This window comes from Peromyscus californicus, unplaced genomic scaffold, assembly GCF_007827085.1.
Source record: "Peromyscus californicus insignis strain IS unplaced genomic scaffold, ASM782708v3 Scaffold_2__1_contigs__length_46816999, whole genome shotgun sequence".
Lineage (NCBI taxonomy): Eukaryota > Metazoa > Chordata > Mammalia > Rodentia > Cricetidae > Peromyscus > Peromyscus californicus.
The window spans coordinates 36,477,951-36,502,670 of NW_026294540.1; the positions used below are offsets into that span (position 1 = coordinate 36,477,951).

General features: G+C 45.8%; 1 protein-coding gene across 1 annotated transcript in view; it reads left to right on the forward strand.

Annotated features, from left to right (window-relative positions):
• The window catches only part of Grid2ip (Grid2 interacting protein), a 66,194-nt gene that overhangs the window by 674 nt on the left and 40,800 nt on the right, over nucleotides 1–24,720 (forward strand). The window contains exon 2 of the mRNA XM_052754348.1: nucleotides 24,012–24,313. Coding sequence (XP_052610308.1) covers nucleotides 24,258–24,313 — 56 coding nt within the window. The 5' untranslated portion in view covers nucleotides 24,012–24,257. The remainder of the gene's footprint in view (nucleotides 1–24,011; nucleotides 24,314–24,720) is intronic.

Sequence of the window (24,720 nt, forward strand, 5' to 3'; positions counted from 1 at the left end):
GTCTACATAATGAATTCCAGGCCAGCCATGGATACATACCTAGAGCTTGTATAAAACAAAACAAATGAGCAAACAAAACTGAAGTCCCACGGCATTATACCAGGCTGGCCTTGAGCTTTTGTATCTCCTTGTCTCACCCAACACAGGAACTGAAATTTTCTAGCACTTTTGCAAAAAAAAAAAAAAAAAAAAAGGAGAAGACTGTCTTGGTCTGGTGCAGGAGTACCGCTGGGCTGTACAAAACAGCCTGGGCCTTCTCTGTGTCCTGGGAGGAGCTTGGTAGTGGCTCCTGACAACCCAGTAGGTGCCCTAGACAGTGGCATCTGTGTCTTACAGGTGGACAGTTTACTCACTGTCAGCCACATCCTTGGGACCTGGCCAGCATCTTCCACTACAGAAGCCATATGTCCCCATTTGAGTCAGATTCTGCTGTATCCATGCCCCTTGCTCCTGCCATCTCTGTGTACAGCTCTGAACATCCTCCCTGTGGGGGGCAGTGACTAGTGTTTGGCCAGAATCCTTGAGGATAAAAGGGCTATTTTGATAATAGGCAGGCTTGGGGTGAGAAGAGCTACTTCCAAACATAGCACCGAGAAGGTCCCTGTGAATGTTGCTTTGCTCTGAATGCCTGCAGGTCCTCTAAGAACTATTCTTGACACCTCTGAAAAACAGGTCCCTTTGAGGAAAAATGTCTGATCTCTGGCCACCTACCTCAAAGCTCACTTTTCCTGTTTGCTTTGCTGCCTACCCCAGCTTCTTGATTCCTTTTTCCTTTTAGAAAAAGAAAATTGTACCTTTCTAAATATATTGCATCCGAGGCCTTTGCAAACTTGGGAACACAGAACGGGCAGCCGTGGTGAGACCTGGAAGAATGGTTGCATACAGAGATCATCTCCATCCACAGTAGGTAGGCTGGATCTCATCAAGGTCTCCAGCAGAGTCCAGCCTGCCGCTTATCACTTAGCTGATAATTATTTTGAATTTTCTTTTTTCCCTCACATCAATGCAGAGCTTTATTCCCATCTCTTTCTGGTTTTCTCCAGATAGTTTCAGTTCAGACTAAACTTGAATCTCAGGTTTAGTCATCCATTTTGTCTTGTATTTTGTTGCCTTTCATTAAACACACAGAGAAGGGGGTAGAATGGAAATGAGTCAAATTATCCCAGACAAAATCTTTGGTGGCCATCTCTTCCAAATCACACTCCCATGATGGAATTATCCTTATTTAGTAGGTGTCCTGCAAACTACTTTCTTTTTTTCATAGGGGAGACAACTTCTCATTGTGTACCCCAGGCTGGCCTTGAATTAGTCCTCCTGGGTTCTGCTTCATGAATGCAGGGATTACAGGCCTGGCCAAGACTCATTTTGCATTTATGTATATGTGTTCATTCAGTAAACACATATTGACTAATAAGTGCCAGCTGCTGTTCTAGGTCAAGGGAACATAGCAGTCAAGTGAAGAAGTTGCTGGCATTGGGACTGGGGCTACTGTAGGTAGCCAGTTGGTAGAGCCAGGGTTCCATCACAAGAACCATATAGAACCTAGCACATGCATATAATGCCACTACTGAGGAGGTGAAGACAGAAAGAGTATAAGTTTAAAGTCATCCTAAGCTACAGGACAAGTTCGAAGCCACCCTGGGTTACATGAGACCCTGCACTTGGCCTGTGGGCCACAGGTTGGATACACCTATCTCTAGACAGATCTAAATTTTTGTTTGTTTGTTTTTGTTTTTTCCGGAGCTGAGGACTGAACCCAGGGCCTTGCACTTGCTAGGCAAGCACTCTACCACTGAGCTAAATCCCCAACCCCCAGATCTAAATTGTTAAGGTTAGTGAGTACACCTGTTTTTTCACCTCCAAAATAGTGGATTTAACATTTAACTGTGGGCAGTTAGTCGTGATGGCATACGCTTTTAAAACCACCACTCCAGAGGGAGGCAGAGGTGGGTGAATTTCTGTAAGTTAAAGGCCAGCCTGATCTACATAGTGAGTTCCAGGACAGAAAAAGCACATAGTGAGACCCAGTCTGGAAAACAAAACAAAATAAAAACATTCTTACTGTGGGACATTATGTTCTCTCCTACTTTGTAATACATTTTTTTTTTTTGCTGGGGTGGGGGTTGAGACATTTTCTCTGTGTAGTCCTAGTTGTCCTAGGACTCAAACAGAGATCTGCCTGCTTCTGCCTCTGCAGTACTGGGTTTAAAGGTGTGGACCACCACTGCTTGGCGACTTTGTAGTTACAGGTAGTTTTTCCATGATATATTTATAGCTTTAAAAAATATATAGCCCGATCTGGTAGTACAGTCCTGTGACCCCAGAGCAGGGTACAGAGGAAGGAGGCTCATGAGGGTGAGGAAGAGAATCATGAGTTTGAAGTTGCCATGGACCACATGGATGCTGTCCTGTAATCCCAGCAGGTTGATTGAGGTTGAGGTCATCAGGAGGTTGAGATATCAAGGGAAACTCAGGTTCTGTATAACAGAACCCTGTCTCTAAAGTCCAAGTTCTAGATAAATTTCTCAGTGCTTTGCTGGCTTTTGAAAATCAAGTGCTTCTCGAGCTTTCTTTTTCCTCTCTGCCCCTCAGAACTTCCAGTCACAAACACTGGGTCTGTTTTATAAGAGCTTAGGAAAAAAAACACAGAAGCCCAAATCCAAGGATTTTACTCAAGTCTTCTAGAAAGGATTGAGTTGCCTTTGATGCGTGGCGCAAAGAATTCTCCTTAGAATTATTCTTAGACCTTCCTGTCAACCTCTGAAACTGGACCTGTGATATCAAGTTGGTTTTCTTTAACCTGTCATGAGATCAGTTGACAAGATCAACTTTTACACCATGATCTCTTGTCCCTGGGAGGAATGTCTGAGGCAATGTGGAAATGGGATAAAGACTTCTTAGCTGGGCTGGGGGACATGGCTCAGATGGTGAGTACTTGCCACTTAAAAAATCAAGCATAGCCAGGTATAATGGCACATGCCTTTAATCACAGCACTTAGAAGGCAGAAGCATGGGGGTTTTTTGTGAGTTCAAGGCCAGCCTGGTTTCCATAGTGAGTTCCATGACACCCAGGGCTGTGTATAGAAACCCTGTTTCTGGGGGAGGTGGGAGCCAGGCATGGTATCATGCCTCTGTAATCCTAGTACTGGCAAGCCAGAATCAGGAAGATCAAAGGGACTGGCTGACTAGCGTATCTAGGCTGATGGGTGAACTTCATGTCCCAGTGGAAAACTCTTTAAAAAGAAAAAGAAAGTGGGGACTGGAAAGATGGCCCAAGGGGTAAGAGAGCTTGTTTTGCAACCTTGAGGACCAGAGTTTATGTCCCAGTTATTCCTATACCAAGGCAGAGGTGGTACCCTGTGGGCTTTCAACCCCAGCCCTGAGGGGTTGGAGACAAGAGGATCACTGGGGCTTGCTGGTTGTCAGCCTAGCTGAAAAAAAAAAAAACACAAAAGTTCCTGTTCAGTAAGAGATGCTGCTTCCAAGAAATAAGTGGAAGGTGGTAGAAAATGACAGAGGGAATCCTCATCTAGTCTCTATATACACACAGGTGTGTGAGCCCCGTTACACATGTGCATGTACAACACACACACACACACACACACACACACACACACACACACACACACACACACACACACAATTTTAAAATATAAAGACAAAGTGGGTGTCTCCTGAGGAACGAGGTTGACCTCTGGCCTCTACACACATGCTCACAAGCACACAGAGACCTAGAGATTCTATAGCTGTTCACTCGGGAAACATGTATTGGTCATGGGGAATTTTTCCATGGGAAAACAGATGGGTGCATGGAGGAATGTAATAGAAATTCATTTCTTGGTGGGTGCTTTTCTGGTGTGTTTTGGTTTGTCATGATATCAATAGCAACTATTTTAATGTCTCACTCATAGTAGATGCTCAATACAAATGGGCTGGATGGGGAGGGGTGGTTATACCTGATGAAAATCTATACCGCAGAAAATACTCAAACAGGGCCTGCCAGGTGGCTCAAAGGTGCTGGCTGCCCTAACAACCCGAGTTTCATCCCCAGAACCCACATAATGGTAGGAGAGAATTGACCCCCACAAGTTATTCTCTGACCTACACACACACACACACACACACACACACACACACACACACACACACACACAGACACACACACACACACACACACACACACACTAGAAAAGAGCAGAACAAAAATTACTCTGGCCAGTAGGTGGTGCCACCGTGTGTTGCTGTTCTCTGGCTTGTGTCACAGCTTGTGGGTGTCCAAGCCACACTTTGGAATTTCCACTTTCCTTTGTTTCTTCGACTGGTGCAGTGTGCTTCAGAACCTCACCACCGAGGCTCCTAAGCACCTTGACGGTGAGGTTCCTAAAAGTGGATGGTGAGGACAGAATCTCTATTTTGGGTCTCACTTTGGGCTGCTCTTAAACTGCATAGTTCTCCTTGCCTTGAATACTTAGGTATACGGGTGACCTGCTGGAGACAACTTAAGCAAGGGAGGATTTGTTTGAGCTCACGGTTTCAGAGGGTTCCGTATATGGTTGCTTGGCCCCATGCACTTGGGCAGATTACCACGGTGGTGGGGTTGTGTAGCAGAGGGTGTACCTCACTTGGCAGCCGTTGACAGGAAGCAGAAAATGAGACAAGGAGGGGACAAGGGGTAGAAATAGTTCCCCCAGCTGGGGTCCAAGCATTCAAAACATGAACCTGTGGAGACAATTTGTATTCAAGCCAACACTCAGCATTAGTCTGGTCAGCATCAGCTGTGGTGTCTCTCCTCAGAATGAGGCTTGGGAAGGAGAAGGCACAGCATCTCAAACCTTTAGGGAAGAAATGAGTGACAGTTTTTAGTTCATGCTCAAGGTCATGTGACAACACATCATAGTTAATCTTCATTGTCAGATGGACTGCATTGAGAATCACCTAGGAGACACACATCTGGGTATTTCTATGAGGGCATTTCCAGAGGTTTAGCTGAGGAGGGAAGACTCAATTTGGATGACACCACGCTATGGGCAGGGTTTTTTGAAAGTGAGCTGAACACTAGCATTTACCTCTTGCCATCCTGCCTGCAGATTCAATGTGTTCAATCATCTCTAATTTGTATCGCCATGACTTTCTAAACCAAAGTACTGTCACCCTTCTGAAATCATTAGTCAAAATGATACCCTGGGGGGTTGGAGAAATTGTTGGTTTTAAATGTGGCGGTTTTACTCTGTGAGGAAAGGTCACGTGGCACAACAAAACCCAGTATCAGAGCTTTATTGGTGGGGGAACAGAAGAGAGCATGGCCAGGCCTGTTGGAGAGAGGTGGGGGGGGGGGGGAGGAAAGGGCAGAAGAGAGGGGAGGAGTCTGTGACCAGATTTTTAAGAATTTCCCTGCACATGTGCATGTGGGCTTAAAACAGAGCTATGCCACACATGCAAGATTGCGTAATTATGCAGCACACTGATGATGTAAGACGTAAGACCCCCTTACTTAGCTACTGAACTGCGCATGTGCAGTCATATAGCTGGAGGAGTGGCAGAATCCTAACAGAAATGACTCAGCAGATAAAGTGCTTGACACCCAAACATGGCGACCTGAGTTTGGATCCTCAGAACCCATGTAATGCCAGGTTGCCATGGAAGCCCACCTGTAACCTCAGCACATAAGATGCACAGGTGGGTGGCTCCCCTCCACCCCCCAGCAAACTGGCTAGCTGATTTGGCAGGTTCTGGCTACCAGTGGGAGACCCTGTCCCAACATATGAGGTGGAGAATTATTATGGATACCAACCTTTGGCCCCCATACATGTATGTACATGTGTGCTCACCGACGCAAAAAACAAAAATTAACAAGCCCTCCCTTTAAGTTGCTTCTGCCAGATATCTTCTCACAGCAGTGAGAAAAGTAACTAATACAACTCTTTGGACACCAAGTACATCTTGACCCCCACTGAGCTCTGCTGAGGACCGACCAAAAGACGATTCCAACAAGAAATACAGAATGAAAATATTGGGAAGTCAAGTAAGGGTAAAGAGTGTGCACACAGAGCCAGGCATGATGGTACATGCCTGTGATCACAGCACTGAGGAGGCTGAGGCAGGAGGATTGTGAGAGTAAGGACTGCCTGGTCTGCACAGTGAGATGTTGCCTTTAAGCTAACCTTTACAAAATTGGGCCTGTTGACATTCTGTCTTGATGTCATTCTTGTCTGACATTCTAGAGGCAGTAAGCAGTTGCTGGGAAGGGAGAGACAGTTTCTTTAAGTGGTGTTACCACTGTAAAGGCACTGATACGCATGCCCAGGAGTCAGATTTCTGGGCTTCTGATGGAGCATCCATGTCTTCCACCTGTATGGCTACAGGCAAGTTCCCTAACCTCTCTGTTCTTTGGTTTCTTCAGACTCAAAAGTAAGAATAAGAGAATCTACTTCAATGGGTTTCTGTGAGGATTAAACAGGGAAACATCCACAAAGCATTTTCAGTAAATGTTGGCCACTGATGTCATAGACACAACCATCCATATTGACAAAGGGAGTCAGAACAGAACAAAGCAGGAAGGTTCTGGAGTAAGAGCTTTTGGGTGTGTGAAGGTCAATCGTTTAATGGTCAACCTGACACAAGGTAGCATCACCTAGGAAGAGAGTCATGGTGAGGTTTTGTCTAGGCTTTGGTTGGCCTGGGGACATGTCTATGGGGGATTGCCTTGACTTAATTGACGTGACAGGATGAGCTCACTGTGGGCAGCACCATTCCCTGGCTTTGGACCCTGGACTGTGTAAGAGTAGAGAAAGCTGAGTACTTAGCGCACACACACACACACACACACACACACACACACACACACACACCCCTTTCCTTCTGCTCTTGACTGGCTGCGACTAGCTATGTTAACTCACCTGCTACTCTGTAACCTGGAATTATGAGCTAAAATAAACCCTTGCTCGCCTAAGTTGCTTTTTGGTCAGGCTATTCTCTCATGGTAACAGAAATAAAACTAGAACAAGGTGTTAGGATGTTTTATTTGTTTTCAAATGTTTATTTTTTTGGTTTTCATTGTGTGTGTGTGTGTGCACGTGTGCACATGTGTGCAGATGCTCATGGAGGCCAGAAGGGGGAGTCTGATTCCTTAGTTAGAGGCGCTTCACTTTGAACTCCAGGCTTCATGAGAGAATACGTGTTATCATGCTCCCACATTCATAGACAGTGAGAGGAGTGAGGGAAAGCCAGGCAGCCTAATATATTCCTGCTAGGAATACTGAAATTCACCTTGCTGGTGCTAGCTCCAGATATAATGTTCACCCTTGAACCAATGACAAGGGCAAGAAAATAGAAAGTGTCCCTTAGCTTGAGTTGTATAACCTACTGCCGTGCTGAAGCAGTTTGTGGATGGGTGGGCAGGAGAGAATCTGCTTTCTCTCAGCCCAACAGCTGCTTAGAGAAGGGGATAACCCCAGAAAGGAGGTTTGAAGCTGGCAGGAAGAAGCATGAATCTTGTGTAGGCAGTCTATGTATAAGTATATAATAAGTTATAATATTTGGAATGACTGGAAGACTATATCAAAAATGTCCCCAAATTCAATATTGACCCAAGGATGCAGTAGTGCGAATTTTGGACACCATGGGGTGAGGTGAGAATGTGTGGAGTGTGTCCTCTAATTTCTGGACTCAAAGGCAAATCTATTAATAAGTTCCTTCCTGGCAGCTGTCTCCTGGTGCAGATTCAAGGAAATGTATATTCAAAGTCAGGAGAAGGAAATTTTATCCACAGAGCTGCCGTTTCACAGTGGTGCAAGGTCAAGGAGAATGGATGCCATTCCTTAGGAGGAGTGAGAGAGAAGAGGCAAAGATGTCCTCTCCTCACAGGGCCAGCAGGACAAAGTGGGATGTAAAGCTAAGGAGATGGCTCAGCGGTCAAGAGCATGAGAACCAACTTCAAATCTCCAACATCCGCATAAAGACAGGCATGGATGGCCATGACCCCCAACACTAGGGAAGGACAGACATGAGTATATCCCAGGAGCTTGCTGGCCAGCCAGCATAGCTGAAATGGGGAGACCCTGTCTCAATGGAATAAGGCAAAGAGTGACTCTTCAGTCACTTAACGTCTTTCTCTGCCCTCTATATGTATGTTCATAGGCACATAAAGACCACAAACACAAAAATAATGTGGAAAGAAATTAAGGAAGACAATGTCAACTCTGGCCTTCACACACGTATGTGTGCACGTGTTCTGCACACACACACACACAAAGGAAGTCAGCTGGAGGTGTGCTCTGATCTCCCCTGGGAAGTGCCAATAGATAAGGCCAATGAGAGGGGCTAGAAAGAGCCTCCCACAGACCGCATGGAGTGGAGAAGGATGTTAGGTACCCCGCCATCCTGGCTCCAGTGATGGCTGCGGACTAGCTCACCAGGTGCTCACTACTCGATTTAAAGGATCCTTGTTTACTGTAGGGAGAGCCATAAATATAAGCAATGAGATAATTTCTAAAGACATAGAAAAAAAGATAAAGTAATTTTGAAGTGAATGTTAAGAGGGGAATAAAACCAACTGAAAATGAACAGAAGTGAGCCAGGTGTACTAGTGGGCTCAGTGAAGTCAACCTTAGCACTCCCAGCACTGAAACTTGATTATATGAAGCCCCTGAAGTTGGAGGCTGTTTGTTACAGCACCTAGAACTAATGATGCTAATCTACCACCCACACTGGTTCAGTGAAGTCATTGAAATTGGTGGCTATTTGTTACAGCAGCTAGTGTTAATAATACGGACTAATATACTACCCACATTGTTAGGGAAAGCTTTAACATGTCCCAGTGATGGCACTTGTCTTGTTAGGGTTTCGAGTGTTATGATGAAGCACCATGACCAAAAGAAAGTTAGGGAAGAGAGGGTTTATTTGGCTTACACTTTCACACTGTAGTCTACCACTGAACAAGGCCAGGACAGGAACAGGAGCAAGAATCTGGAGGCAGGCTGGGCAGTGGTGGCGCACGCCTTTAATCCCAGCACTTGGGAGGCAGAGGCCAGCGGATCTCTGTGAGTTCGAGGCCAGCCTGGGCTACCAAGTGAGTTCCAGGAAAGGCACAAAGCTACACAGAGAAACCCTGTCTCGAAAAACCAAAAAAAAAAAAAAAAAAAATCTGGAGGCAGAAGCTGATGCAGAGGCCATGGAGGGGTGCCACTTACTGGCTTGTTCAGTCTGCTCTCTTGTAGAACCCGGTACCACCAGCCCAGGGATGGCACCACCCACAATGGGCTGGGCCATTCCCCATCAACCACTAATTAAGAAAATGCCGTACAGCTGGATCTTATGAAGGCATTTTTCTCAATTGACGTTCCCTCCTTCCTTTCAGATAACTCCAGCTTGTGTCAGGTTGACATAAACTAGCCAGAGCAACCATCAGCCTCCAAATATTATGCATTATTCACTGGTCAACTTCAACTCATTCATGAAATTGGTTAATCTTCTCCCTGTACAATGGTTTTGTTTTGAACAGGATCTCATGTAACTCAGGCTAGTCTTGATCTCACTGTATCAAATAGTCAAGGATGACCTTGAACTATCATTCCTTCTGCCTCCACCTCTCAAGTGCTGGGTCTATAGACATAACACAACCCAATATACCCTGTCTGACAAGCCAAGATTTTAAAAGCACAGTACAGGCACACACAGGCTTTGGACAGGAATGCTTGACTGCAATATATAAATTTTGGCTTGGCCTCTGTCTTCAGGATGGCTGGATGTGTCAGATAGACTTGGCAGAAAGAGAACAAGACACTGACTTATTTCAAGCCAACGTCTGGGTTTTCCCAATAAATTCCTGTCTGACTTCATTTGCTCTGCTGGGCAAAACCCTCTTCCCCATGGCCTCACCACATCCTGAATGAAGAGCCTCTTGTGTGCAGATAGGAGTCTCCCATAATCTTAGGCTTTCCTAGGGCCACCAAGCAAAATGCCACAGATGGAGTAGCTTCCACAGTAGAAATTGCTTTTGTTTTGTTTTGTTCTCAGAAGGGTCTCATATAACGCTGTCCTTGAATGTCTTATGTAAACCAGAATGACATTGAACTTCTGGTCCTTCTTCCTCCACCTCCTGAGAGATGATAGGGTTACAGACATGGACCACCACGCTGGGTTTATGGTGCTGTGGACAAAACCCAGAGCTTTGTGCATGCTAGGCAAGCGTTCTACCAACTAAGCTACAGCCCCAGCACCAAGGTTTATTTTCTCACAGCTCTGGAAGCCACAAGTCTGACTTGTAGTAACAGTTTGTTTCTTCTAAGGCCACTTTGTGGCTTGCTAATAGCTAGCTTCTTGCTCTGCTTTCATCTGGGCATCCTCTGTGTATCTTTGTTCAGACTTCTTCCTCTTATAAGAATACTACCTTGAGGTTGGGGATTTAGCTCAGTGGTAGAGCGCTTGCCTAGCAAGCGCAAGGCCCTGGGTTTGGTCCCCAGCTCCAGAAAAAAAATTAAAAAAAAAAAAAAAAAAGAATACTACCTTGGCATCTCTAATGCCAGCAATTGGGAGGGAGAGGCAAGCAGAGCTCTGTGAGTTCAAGGCCAACTTGGTCTCCATATGGTGATCTCTAGGCCAGGCAGGGATATATATAGTGGAGAGAGAGAGAGAGAGAGAGAGAGAGAGGGAGGGGAGAATATATACAATGTATACTATAATGGGGGGGCTGGAGAGTTGACTCCAGGGTTAAAAGCACCTGTTACACTTACAGAGGACCCAGGTTCAATTCCTGGGACCTATATAGCATCTCACAACTGTCAGTAACTCCAGTCCCAGGGGACCTGACACCCTCTTCTGACCTCAGCAGGCACTATGTGCCCTGCATGGTGCACAGACATACCAACAGGCAAAACACACATACATGTAAGACAACAAAATAATTTTTAAATATTTTTTAAAGAATCCTATCTTGAGGCTGGAGATAGATGTCTCAGTGGTTAAGAATGTCTGCTGCTCTTGAGAACACAGGGGTTCAGTTCCCAGAACAAACATCCCACATGGTGGTCCCAGCAGTCTATAACTCAAGTTGAGAGGATCTGTTGCCCTCTTCTGGCCTCCAAGGGCACCAGGCATGCATGTGGTGCACATACATACATGCATACATACGTGCATACATGCATACATACATATATACATACATCTGTACATAAATACATACAGACACTCACACATACACATAAAATAAAATCTTTTTCATAAATAATACTGCCTTACCTTTTCTTTAATAGCTTTTGATGGCTGCCATGTTGATGAGAGAATGCAGAGGACATGGAAAATCAATAAGGATCTAAACACAGTGGGATGGGGCTGTAATCCCAGCACTAGAGAGATGAAGGCAGGTGCATAAGGAATTCAAGGCTTGAGACAGACAGACAGACAGACAGAATCTGGTTGGTAGTGCACACCATTAATCCCAACAGTCAGGAGGCAGAAGCAGATGGATCTCTGTGAGTTCAAGACCCAGCCTGGTCTACAGAGTGAGTTCCAGGACAGTCAAGGCTATACAGAGAAACCCTGTGTAGAAAAACCAAAGAGGGGCAGGGGACAGAGGGAAAGAAAAATCAATGGAAGCCTCCCGAGTCAAAACAAATCCTTCCTCCTTTGATTGTTTATCTCAGATATTTTGTCCTAGTAACAACAAGAGCTTGACTGCAATAGTAAACAGCACATGTAATTCTGCTCAGCTTTAACCTGGTCTCTCCCTTGGGCTTAGTTCATTCACTACAGTAGAACACAGAACTTCGGGGCACACTATTGCTTATTATTGTCAATGTTTTAGATAGAAGGTTTTAGGGGGTTGTTAATTTGTTTGGTTTGTTTTTATTTTGTTTTTGTTGTTGTTGGTTTGTTTTTTTGAGACAGAGTTTCACTGTGTAGTCCTGAAGCTCACTCTGTAGCCCAGGCTGACCTCAAACTCAGAGATCCTCCTGCCTCTGCCTCCCGAGTGCTGGGATTAAAGGCGTGTGCCACAATACCCGGCTTACACAGAAGTTTTAAAGGATACAAATGCCCATAATTTGGGGCTGAGGACAAAGCTCAGTGGGTAGAGTGGTGGTTAGCATACACCACCCCCTGGGTTCACTGCATAATTGGCTATGGTGGAGCCCACCTGTAATCCGAGACCTGAGTATATGGAGGGAGGAGTATCAGAAGTTCAAGCTCATCCTCAATTACATCGAAAGTTCAAGATCATCCATCCTTGAATTCATGAAATCCTATCCCCAAAAATATCAATAATTTTGTGCAATTGTGTGTCAATTTAAAATGTACTTTCCACACAAACTGGAGAACCTGGATTTTTTTCTAAATTAAAAAATACATGTATTTATTTGTGTATATATGTATGTGCACACACATATCACAGAGTCAAAGGACAGCTTAAAGGAACTGGTTCTCACCTTCCAAGGTGTGGGTTTCAGGAATCAACTTGTCATTGAATGTCTTAATTTGCTTTCAATTGCTGTGATAAACCCCATAACCAAAAGCACCTTGGAGAATAAAACACTTATTTCAGTTTACAGTTGTAGTCCAACATGAAGGGAAGTCAGGGCAGGAACTCAAGGCAAGAAGCTGGAGGTAGCAACTGAAACAGAGATATGCTGGTTACTTTTCTATTGCTATGTTAAGAAGCAATGACCAAGGCAACTCATAGAAGAAAGATTTTGTTTGAGGCTTACAGCTTCAGAGGGTTGGAGTCCATGACCATCATGACAGGGAGCATGGCAGCAGGTAGACAGGCATGGCACTGGAGCCATAACCAAGAGCTCATGCTTTGAGACACTAGGAGGCAGAGAGAGCTAACTGGGAATGGCTAAGAGTCTTGTGAAATTTCAAAGCACACCCAGCCATGACACTCCTCCTCCAACAAGGCCACCCTTCCTAACCCTTCCCAAACAGTTCCATTAACTAGGAACCAAGAGTTCAAATATAAGCACCTATGGGGGCCATTCTCATCCAAAGAGGCCTTGGAGGAATGCTGCTCACTGGCTTGCTCCCCAGACTGCTTTCTTATACTACTTAGGACCACGTGTCCACAGGTGGCACGGCCCACAGTAGGCTGGACCCTCCCACATCAATCATCAATCAAGACAAGGCTCTAAGGACTTGCCTATAGGCCATTCTAATGGAGATGCTTTCTCAATTGAGGCTCCTTTTCTCTGATAACTCTTGCTTGTGTCAAGTTGAAAACAACAAACAAACCTGTTAGCAAGTCTTTCTCTGTCCTGCCAGCCAGCTCCCAAATAATGACACAGAGTCTTCCTATTGATTATGAAAGTTCAGCCTAACTAGCTCTTATAACTTAAATTAACCCATCTATATTAATCTATGTTCTATCACGTGGTGTTACCTCTCTTCCATCTTGCACCTCCTGTTTTCTCTCTGTGTCTCCCGCTCTCTCCTGAGCACCTAAATTCCTCCTCCTCTTTCTTTCTCTCCCTGGAAATCCTGCCTATACCTCCTGCTGTTCAGCTTTTTATTACACCAACCACAGCAATATACCTTCACATGGTGTGGTGGTGATATATTGTGTACCCTAATAAACTTGCCTGAGGACCAGAGGACAGAGCCAGCCACTAGATTAGACACAGAGGTCAGGCAATGGTGGCACATGTTTTTAATCCTATCAGTTGAGAGGCAGAGATCCGTCTGGACCTCTGTGAGTTCAAGGCCACACTGGGCTACATGAGATTGATCCCGTATAGGAAAGGAACAGATCCAGGCAGTGGTGGCACACACCTTTAATCCCAGCACTTGAGATCTCATGCCTTTGCTTGGGAAGCACAGATGCCTTTAATCCCAGGAAGTAATATGGCAGGGTGGAGAAAAGTATACCAGGCGTGTGAAAACAGGAACAATCTCTCTTTTTTGTCTGAGGCCTTTCAAGTGAGAACTCAGAGATTTTCAGTCTGAGGATTCATGGAAACAGGATCAGCAGGGGAGTTGGCGAGGTGAAGTTGGCTGTGGCTTGCTCTGCTTCCCTGATCTTTCAGTTTTCACCCCAACATCTGGCTCTGGGTTTTTTTTTTTAAATTATAAGAACCATTTAGTAATTCGAGCAACAACATGATGTACAAATATCCCACAACAACAAACAAACAATTAACTAACCAGGATGTCAGGTATGGCAGTGAGAGCCTTTAGCTACTCAGTGATCGTGCCAGCCCCCAGGATCAGAGTTTGATCACAGGACAGAGGCAAAAATCAATCAAACAAACAAATAAAAACCAAGCCATGGTGTACTGCAATTCCAGAACAGGAAGGCAGAGTCAGGAGGACCCCTGGGGTTTATTGATTGACCAGACAGGTTGGCCTACTTTGAGAGCCCATGGAAGGGCTGGGAAGACAGCTCAGTGGTTAAAGTACATATTGATTTTGCAGAGAACAAGTTCAGTTACATAGGGCAACTCACAACTGCCTATGACTTGAGCCCCAGGGAACTCAAACACCCTCTACTGGTCTCCTCTGGCACAACACTTACGTTCATATGCCTACATGGAAATACACATATTCACACATAATTAAAATTTAAAAAATATTGCTGGGCGGTGGTGGCACACGCCTTTAATCCCAGCACTCGGGAGGCAGAGCCAGGTGGATCTTTGTGAGTTCGAGGCCAGCCTGGTCTACAAAGTGAGATCCAGGAAAGGCGCAAAGCTACACAGAGAACCCCTGTCTCGAAAAAGCAAAAAAAAAAAAATAAATAAATAAATAAATAAAATCTTTTCTTTTAAAAAGGGAGGGTGCCTGAGAAAGAACACCCAAAGTTGACCTTTGGTACACACACACACACACACATGTGTGCATGCATATACACAAATAATAAATAAATAGTCAGGCATGGAAGTGCATAACTTTAATCCTAGCATTTGGAAAGAAGAATCAGGTAGATCTCTGTGAGTTCGAGGCCAGCTCGGACTACATAGTGAGTTCCAAGCCAGTCAGATCTACATAATAAGGCCCTGTTTAAGGCAAGATAAAACAACAACCCCCCACATATGTATGTATGTATGTATGTATGTATGTATGTATGTATGTATGTATGTATTGGGCATAGTGGTATAGGCCATCTGTAATCTTAGCACATAGGAGACTTAAGCATGAGAATTGCAGGTTCAAATCCAACCTGGGTTATGTAGTGAGCACTTGAGCCCAAACCAAAAAAAGCAAAACAAAATAAGCAAACTTAAAGAATACATATGAAAAAATAAAGGGTACAAGTGAACAGACAGACGGAGAGACTGAGAGGACAAACAGCGCTGGTCGGTCAGCGGGAAAGTCGCGGCCATGGCTACCGGAGTTAGAATGGGCTTTATTAGAAAGAAGAGGGGATAGGAGGGAGAAGCCAGGCCTGGCGGGGGATGGAAGCGGGGCAGAGCAGACAGCAGAGAGGAAACAGAAGGAGAGGGAGGGGGTCTGTGTCCGGCTTTTTAAGGCGGGGCTGCAGTCGCCCACCCGGAAGAGTGAGAGCAGGATCCTAACAGAGACATTTTTTTTAAATGTTTTAATTACATTTATTTAGTTAGTTGTTTTTGTGGGGGTGGGGTATAGATTTCTGTGGGTGTGCCACAGAGCACATATAGAGGCCAGAGGACAATTTGTAGAAGTTGGTGCTACTTATACTTCTACTGTGTGGGTCCCAGGGATCAAACTTAAGTCCTCAGCTTTAGCTGCAAGCTCCCTGACTCACTGAGCCATCTCATTTGCCCAGAAAATCCATATTACAAGGTTTGGGAAGGACCTGTGCACAGCAGTTTCTGTACCCACGGAGTCAGGGCACACAGCATTCCTTTCCCAAGCACAAAGCCTTGTTCTTGTCCCCCAACCTAGTCACCCTTGGAAACCTGTCCTTCAGAGTTTTCTGGTGGTTCCATCGATGGCATGACTAATTATAGGGGTAGAAGTGAGAGTTCCAACCCTCTAATCACATGTCTGGTTCCCCTGGCAACCAGGCCCCCATTCTGTGGTACCCAGAAGCCCACCACGAGTCATTTCATTAGCACAAAAGACACTCCTGTTCCACAGGAAATAAAGTCTTAAAAACTCTGTGTCAGAAGCCAGGGCAGAGAGCATAGGATTGATTTTTTCACATGAGTGTGGTGTGTGTGTGTGTGATGCCTGTGTATGTGTACATATGGGTGTGCACCCGGTACAGGAGGATGCCAGAGGCTGACACTGGGTGTCATCAATTGCTCTCCACTGTGATCTTCCTGTCATCAGCCCCAGCATTCCCCCAGGGCTTGGGCTACTGGTGGACACATTTGGCTTTGCACAGCAATGCTGAGGATCCCAACTCAGTTCCTCATCTGTGCAGCAAGCACTTTACTCACTGATCCATCTCCTCAGTCTCTATATATTTATTATTTTCCCCAGTGGCAAAAATTTCTGGATAGACCATGAGTTCTGGAGTCAAGAACAAATACAGTCTTAGTCACTCAGGTCTATGTGACTTGTGACACAGTCTGTAATCTCCCTGGCACTCTATTTTCTCTTGTTTAAACTGGACTCGTGGTTCTGGGTTTCTTAGAATTGTGACAACTGAGTGAAGTAAAAGCTGTATGAAAACTATCTGCTGTGAGACTGGCTTTGGGGGCCAGCAAGATGGCTCAGTGGGTAAAGGGGCTTGCTGCCAAGCCTAATGACCTGCGTTTGATGCTTGGATACATGTGGTAGAAAGAGAGACCCTCTTGTGAGCCACAAGAATATATTATAGAGATTGAGCTTGTTGTGCCCAGGTGGCAAGACCACCACAGAGTCAATATCCGATGCAAGCACACAGAGGTTTTTAATAATAAAACAAGCAAGCTTGGTCTGCCATCCAGCATCCGACACAGCGGGTAGAGGAGAACAGTCCCGAGCACTAACTTCAAGGGGTTTATATACGAAAGGTTCACATACAGAATGTTATGTGAAGGCCTAGACTTAACTTTACAGGCTCAGGAATATGCCATGATAACTCAAACGGATACGGAGCAGTATCCTCCTGCAGGCATCCTGTCTGCTGTTTATACAGGAAAGGAGATACTCCTGCAAACATCTTGTCTGTGGTTTATGGCCCTTGGAGATATCTAGATAATCCTGCTGAGCAGTCCAGATAATCCTGTTCAGCGGGTTGTGGTTTCGCACCCAAAGTCTAGACCAATAGTTTCAAAAAATCACCTTGCCCCTTCTACCCAATCCCAAATTGCCAATTCCCAGCTTGTGGTTTTTCCCTATAAAAACCCTCTACACCTGGGCTCGTGGACATCGCCACATTTCCTTCCATCTGCCATGTGGCGGCCCAGGTTGAACCTGAATAAAAGGACCCTTATGTGCTTGCATCAGAAGCCGGCTCTGGAGTGGAATTCCCACCCCTGCATTTTCTTTTGTTTGACAGGGTCTCTCTTAGCCCAGGCTAGCCTTCAATTCACTATGTAAACAACACAGGGTTTGAACTCCTGACCTGCTTGTCTCTACCTCACCATTCCAGGATTAAAGAAGTATACTACCACCGGGCAGTGGTGGCTCACACCTTTAATCCCAGCACTCACACTCGGGAGGCAGAGTCAGGCGGATCTCTGTGAGTTCAAGGCCAGCCTGGGCTACAGAGTGAGTTCCAGGAAAGGCGCAAAGCTACACTGAGAAACCCTGACTTGAAAAAAAAAAAAAAAAGTATACTACCATGCCAGTTTATATAGCGCTGGGGACTGACCCAGAAGTCACCTAATAGTCTAGGCGGAACGGCCAGCAAACCCCCAGGATCTGCCTTCTCCACCTCCCCTACACTAGGATTACAAGCATGTGCTCCCATGCTGGGCTTTTTTACACGGTTCTGAGGATGGAGCATCAGGCTTGCAAGTCAAATCCTTTTACCTAGTGAGCCATTACACCTGCCCTGGGGGCACGCCTTTGACGGACACATCTTATGGCCTGCCCCTCCATCCCTCCCTACAACATCCTGCTCCCACGCCATCATGACGTGAACAGTTCTCGACGGCTATGCCGTGGTGTTCCTCCTCCCCACTAGAGTAATTTTGCTCATCCATTTCCTCTGAGTTGAAGCACCCCTTCCTCAAGAGAGGAGGCTGAGAAAGACTCCTGAAAGCTCGGGAAAGTCACAAGACCCTGAAGCTCAGAAAACTAAGGACTTCTGAGGCCCATCCCCAGAGTCCTGTGAGCAATGAACAGTTGCTGGAGAGGAACGGATTCTCAGCTGAAGCGGCTTGCAATCGGGCACCAAGCTCTGGGAACGCAGGTTCTGTGGGCTTTTTGCTGACATAGCAGCCTTTGAGTCCCAATTCTTCCCCAGCCTCCTGTAGGTAGGCCCGCACCCCCATAAACTAACTGGTTTACCAAGTTAGACTTGGGCCGAATAGTTTCTTCAGTATGCTGTCAGTTCCCTATCTGGAGTTACAAGATGTTTGTGCATGTGTCTTCAGGACAAGTCACGTGATACGTTCATTCTCTCAGGGACTACTGTTTGCCACAGCAATAGACCCTAACAGAGTACTGCTCTGAGCATATCTAAGGCTCTGTATGGAGTTATGTCTGCATTTCTTTAAGGTAAATTCTTATAAGTGATATTGTGAATGAAATGTATGTGTCCTATCCAAATTCTTTTTAGTTGGTTTGTTTTTTAGAGACATGGTCTCTGTGTAACCCTGGCTGCCCTGGAACTTAATCTGTAGACTAGGCTGGCCTCAAACTCAGAACTCCACCTGCCTCTGCCTCCTGAATGCTGAGACTAAAGGCGTGTGCCACCACTGCCTAGCACCAAATTGATATCTTAAAATCCCAACCAGTGTGCTTGAAGATAGGGCCTCTGAGGCAGTGATTAAGGTTAACTGGGGTTATCAAGATGCGATCTTGGGATTGGCAAGATGGCTTACTGGGTAAAGGTGCTTGCCACCAAACTTGAAAAATTGAATTCATTCCCACAGACCCACATGGTGGAGGGGGAGAAACAACTCCTAAACACTGTCCTCTGGTTTCCACATGTGCCCACTGGCAGCCATACATGAAGACACACAGTAAATAAATGTAATTCTTAATTTAAAAAGAACGAGACCTTGATTTGATAGAATTAATGTCCTTATCCAAGCACAAAACAAAACGGACTGGGCATGGTGGTTCAGGCAAAACACTCTGAGTTCAAGGCAAACTTGGTCAATACAGCAAGTTCCAAGCCACCCAGGGCTGGGGATGTGGCTCAGTGGGAGAGCACCTGCTTAGAATCCCCAAGTGAGGGGCTGAGGATATGGCTCAACCTTTAAAGTTTTGCATGGCCAAGGCCCTCAGTTCAATTTCCAACACACCGTAAAACAACCTCTTGGATCTATGAGGAGATCAAGACAGGAAGTTACTTGTAGTTTAGACCATCATGATGGAGCTATGTGATTTCTAGACTCACTGTACCTTAACATTCTGTTCTCTCTCTCTCTCTCTCTCTCTCTCTCTCTCTCTCTCTCTCTCTCTCTCTCTCTCACACACACACACACACACACACACACACACACACACACACATACACACACACACAAAAAAAATCTGTAGTCTTTCATCTTCTACCCACTATAAACTCTCTACTGTGGGGCTTCTATATGATGCTGCATGAGCAAGAGTGGTCCAGAGTAGGGCAGGATCTGAGTGTCTGATCAGATTCTGTTGTAAGAGAAGACACCTCAGAGCAGAGCATCAAATGCTTCACGGGCTGCTTAATTGGTGGGCGGCACCGCAATTAGACAGGAACAGCAGCAGTCACATGAATAACTTGGCAAGCTTTTTTGTCTTCTCTGTTAACAAACTAGGTGTAGTGATGCATGCCTCTAGTTCTAGCACTTGGGAGGGGGAGGCAGGAAGATTAGGGATTCAAGGTCATCCCTGACTAAATACTGAGATGAGCCTGAACTACTTAGAACCTTGTCTCAAAAAATAACAATGAAGCCAGGTGTGGTGGAGGCCACCTTTAGTCCCAGCACTCAGGAGAGAGAGGCAGGCAGATCTCTGTGAGTTCGAGGCCAGCCTGGTCTACAAATCGAGTTCCAGGACAGCCAGAGCTATAACACAGAAACCCTGTCTTGAAAAACCAAATCCAATACTAATAGTTTTATTTGTAAAATTTTGTATATATGTGTATGTGTCTCTGTGTGGGTATATACACACTAGTACAGGTGCCTGTGGATGCCAGAAAAGGATTGCTGGATCCCGTGGAACTAGGTAGTCATGGCCATCCGGTCTAGGTGCTGGAAATGAATTCTGCTCTTCTGCAAGAGCAGTATATAGTCTTAACTGCTAAGCTATCACTCCAGCCTCTAAAATAAACTTTTAGTTCTTAAATACTTTCAGCTTCATGTAGAACCCTCTAGAACCCACATCCTATTCCCTCATTGTTCTTGTCTTATGTTACTATGGGACATTTTGGCACAACCAATGAGTCCAAACTGAATTATTATTATCAGCCAATTCAGAGGTTAGTAAAAGTTGGATAGAAAAGTCCCCAAAAGGCTCATGGATTAAAGGTTGGGTCTCCAGCTACTGGCACTATTGAGAGGTGACGTCTGTATCAAGGTACTGAAATAATTGATGGATTAATCTACTGAAGAGTGTTCTTCTAATTGCATCTCCGTGGCGGTGATAAAACACTCTGACCCAAAGCAACTTGGATTAGGAAAGGATTTATTGGCTTACAAATCCAGGTCACAATCCCTCCTTTATCACATGCCTCTCCTGCCATGTTGTCTCAACACCAGCTATAAACAATGGGGCCAGACAGAAGACTCTCTGGCTGCAAGCCAAAATAAGTCTCCTTGTTTTAAATTGTTTTTCCAAGGCATTTTGTCACAGGATGGAAAGAGAGCACAGAGTTCCTCAGATATCCCCTGCTGCCATCCCAATGTCCCTTCGATCTTTGGGATCCTTGAATCTGGGGCAGTTTCTCAGGATTTGCTTATATTTGATGATCTGCATAGTTTTCAAGTATTACCTGCACTTTGTAGCCTATACCTGTGATCCTAGAGCTGAGGAGGCTGAGACAAAAGGGTCGTGGTTTTGAGGCCAGCCTGAGATCCTTAGCAAAGTCATGTTTCAAAAATATTAATAAATAAATAAATAGCCTGAGGAAAAAAAGCTCCATCCATAAAGTGATTGCCTCTTAAGCACGAGGACCTAAGTTTCATCCCCAGCACCCACTGCCAGATGTGGTGACATATGCCTGTAATCCCAGTGCTGGGGAGATAGAGACAGGAGGGTCCCTGGGGCTTGCTGGCCAGCCAGCCTACCATACTCTGTGAGCTCCAAACTAATGAGACCTTGCCTCAATGGAGGCAGAAAACATTTGTGAGAATGGTTGTCCTTGTCCTCTGGTCTCCACATGCATGTGCGTGTGTATACACACACACACACACACACACACACACACACACACACACCTGCATCTATCTGTACACCCATGAACACTCGCACACCTACATACGCATGTGTTCTAGTTTGTTTTGATATGATAAACACTGCGGAAAAACAGCTTAGGAAGGAGAGGGTTTATCTCATGATACAACTGCAGGTCACAATCTCTCACTGAGGGAAGTCAGGGCGGAAACTCAAGGCAGGAACCTGGAGGGAAGAACTGAAGAAGAAACCAGGGATGAAGGCTGCTTACTGGCTTGCTTCCAGGATCACATTCAGCTGCTTTTCTTACACATCCCAGGCCCCCATGTCTAGGATGGTGCCACCCAAAGTGGGTTAGGCCCTCCTCATTAACGAGCAAGCAAGACAATGCTCCCACATACATGCCCTCCAGCCAGCGGATGGAGGTAATTCTTCAGCTGAGGCTCCCTCTTCCCAGGTGTGTCAAGTTGATAACTAAAACCAACTATGACAACATGCATTCAAAAGGCGGTGGGGCCTGGCGACATGGCTCATCAGGTAAAGGCACTGAGCCTGCCAACCTGAGCTCTATCCCTGGAATCCATAGGGTGAAAGGAGAGAACCAACTCCTGCAAGTTGTCCTCTGACTTACAGAGAGAGAGAGAGAGAGAGAGAGAGAGAGAGAGAGAGAGAGAGAGAGAGAGAGAGAAAGTAAGTGAAGAAATAAATGTGAAAAATATAAGAATATAAGAGAAAATAAAACATTAAAGGGGCTAGAGAGATGACCCAGTGGTTAAGAGCAACTGCTGCTCTTCCAGAGGACCAGAGTTCATTTGCCAGCACCCATGTTTGGTGGCTCAAAACTGCCTGTAACTCTAACTCCTGAGGATATGAAGATTCGATGCCCTCTTTTGGCCTCTGTGTGCACCTGCACACACACACACACACACACACACACACACACACACACACACACACACACACACAAATATTTTAAGAACATTAAAGAATCAAGTATTGTGAATGGTAATTCAAACTGGAGTCCCCTGCTGTTTTCCCACACTTGGTGTGGTTATGGGTTTAGGGAGAAGTAGCAAAATGCCACTGTCATTATATCAACTCAAGACTAGGTACTACATATGTGATTTGTCGGTGTTGAGGTGGACCTTTGACCCTGGTAGCAGCCTGAGGCATTATTTGTCAAATTTCTCCACCGTTTTTCCTCTGCTCCGTCTTTATATTGTACTCTCTAGAACAGTGGTTCTCAACCTGTGGGTCACGACTCCTTTGGGGGTCAAATGACCCTTTCACGGGGGTCACCTAAGACCATTGGAAAACACAGATTCGATTCAAAACAGAAGCAAAATTACAGTTATGAAGTAGCAACGAAAATAACTTTATGTTTGGGGGTCACCACAACATGAGGAACTGTGTTAAAGCATCACCACATTAGGAAGGTTGGGAACCACTGGGCTAGAAGGAAGTCAGTACACATTTATGGACATGTCCTCTACGTCCTTCATGGGTGAGCTGGTTTGTTTTCATTGGTGCATCCAAAATTTCTGGCAAAAACAACTTAAGGGAAGTGTCTTAATTTCTTTTTCCGGTTTCTGGTTGCAGTGATAAAACATTCTGGCCAACGCAGCTCAAGGGAGAACAGGTTTATTTCGCTCACTGTTCAAGGTATAGTCCACCAGCATGGTGAGAAAGCCAAGGCAGCAGGAGGCTGAAGGAGCTGGTCACATGACATTTACAATCTGGAAGCAGAGAGCCATGAGTGCATGCGGCTGTCCAGCTCCCCTTCTCCTCTTCCATAGCTCACCACACCAACCAGGGAATGGCACCACCCACAGTGGACCAGTCTTTGATCCTCAGTTAACTCAATCATGATAGTCCCCACAGGCATGCCCAGAGACCTTTCTCCCATGTGATTCCAAATAGAGTCAGTTTGACAATTCACACAAACCATCACGGCAAGAAAGATTTATCTTACAGGGTTCAGTTCACTGAGTGACGCTGGCAATCCCAGTGTGTATGTACACTGTAATATCAGAATCATTAACCTATACCCTGCTAGGAAACATCTCTAACAACTAAAGCACAATGCTATGGACGCTTCTTTCTGCCTTTACCTATAAAGACTCCACTGACTTCCAAAATCACGTTGGTCAGCACCCCATGCAGACACATCTGAATTGGTTTCCTTTTTGACATTTAGTGTGGGGGGGGAGGTGTGGGGGGATGGCTGTTGGAGGGCAACTTGCACAAGTTGATTCTCTCCTTCACTTCGTGGCTGGAGATCGAACTCAAATCCTCAGGTTTGGCAGCAGGTGCCTGTATCTGCTGAGCCATCTCACCAGGCCCAAGTTATTTGTTTGTTTGTTCTTTCTAGGTGAGTGTTCTACCAGCTGAGCTGCATCCCTATCCTCACTTGCTTTCTCTGGATTGAGTCTCCCTTTCTGTTGCTAATAACACTAGCCCATGGGGCTCTTGGGGTGACATTTTCTGTGGATCATGGATCATATGTCCCACTGAGTCTTACCAGTTCCCTCTACCGTCACGGGCCCCATTGAACTGATGACCATGTTCCCACCACCACCACACCCTACCCCAAACCAACCCCACTTGAATCCTCTCTACCTGCCTTCCAGGGCCACGGTGAGATGACCCCAGCAAGTCTCTGTGTCTGCCTGAGGACCACTGGTTGTCCCTCTGCACAGCCTGGGTACTGGCCAAGCTGTCCCGCCCTCCTGCTGGTCTACCTGGTAACTGGGAGCTTCTCAGGTTACCCAGAGGATCGCTTTGCCTTCGAAACTCCAGCTGTCCCCTCCAAGGCATCAGTAACTGATGCCAAAGCCCTGAGCGACACAGAGCCGACAGAAAGCTGGTGTCCCTAGATGCTCTACAAATGTTTGGCCTTGTCCTCTGACCACCACAGTCCTCAGAGTGGCAGGTGAGTAGGCAAATGTGGGGAGTTGGGAATGGGTATGACACCCAGTAATCTACCTTGGGAGCCCCCAACATGACTTTAACTCAGTTAGCCTTTTGGGGATCCAGCATCCTGGGGTGGATGAGTGGGGGTGGGTCGGGGATGAGGCAACAGGAGAATGAGAAGGAGAGGGCAGTTCAGTCAGTTCTCGGTGGACAGAGACACATCAGAAAGTCTGACACAGTTCTGAAGTCCCCGGTACCTGCTGACAGCTTATTTACTTGGTGTTGCTGTGGGTGGGGGGTGTGATGGGGGACGGCACGCATGTCAGTGCGTATGTGTGGAGGTCAGAGGACAGCACAAGGGTCCAGGGATAGAACACCAGTCCTCAGGCGTAACAGCAACTGCCTTTACCAGCTGAGCTATGTCAC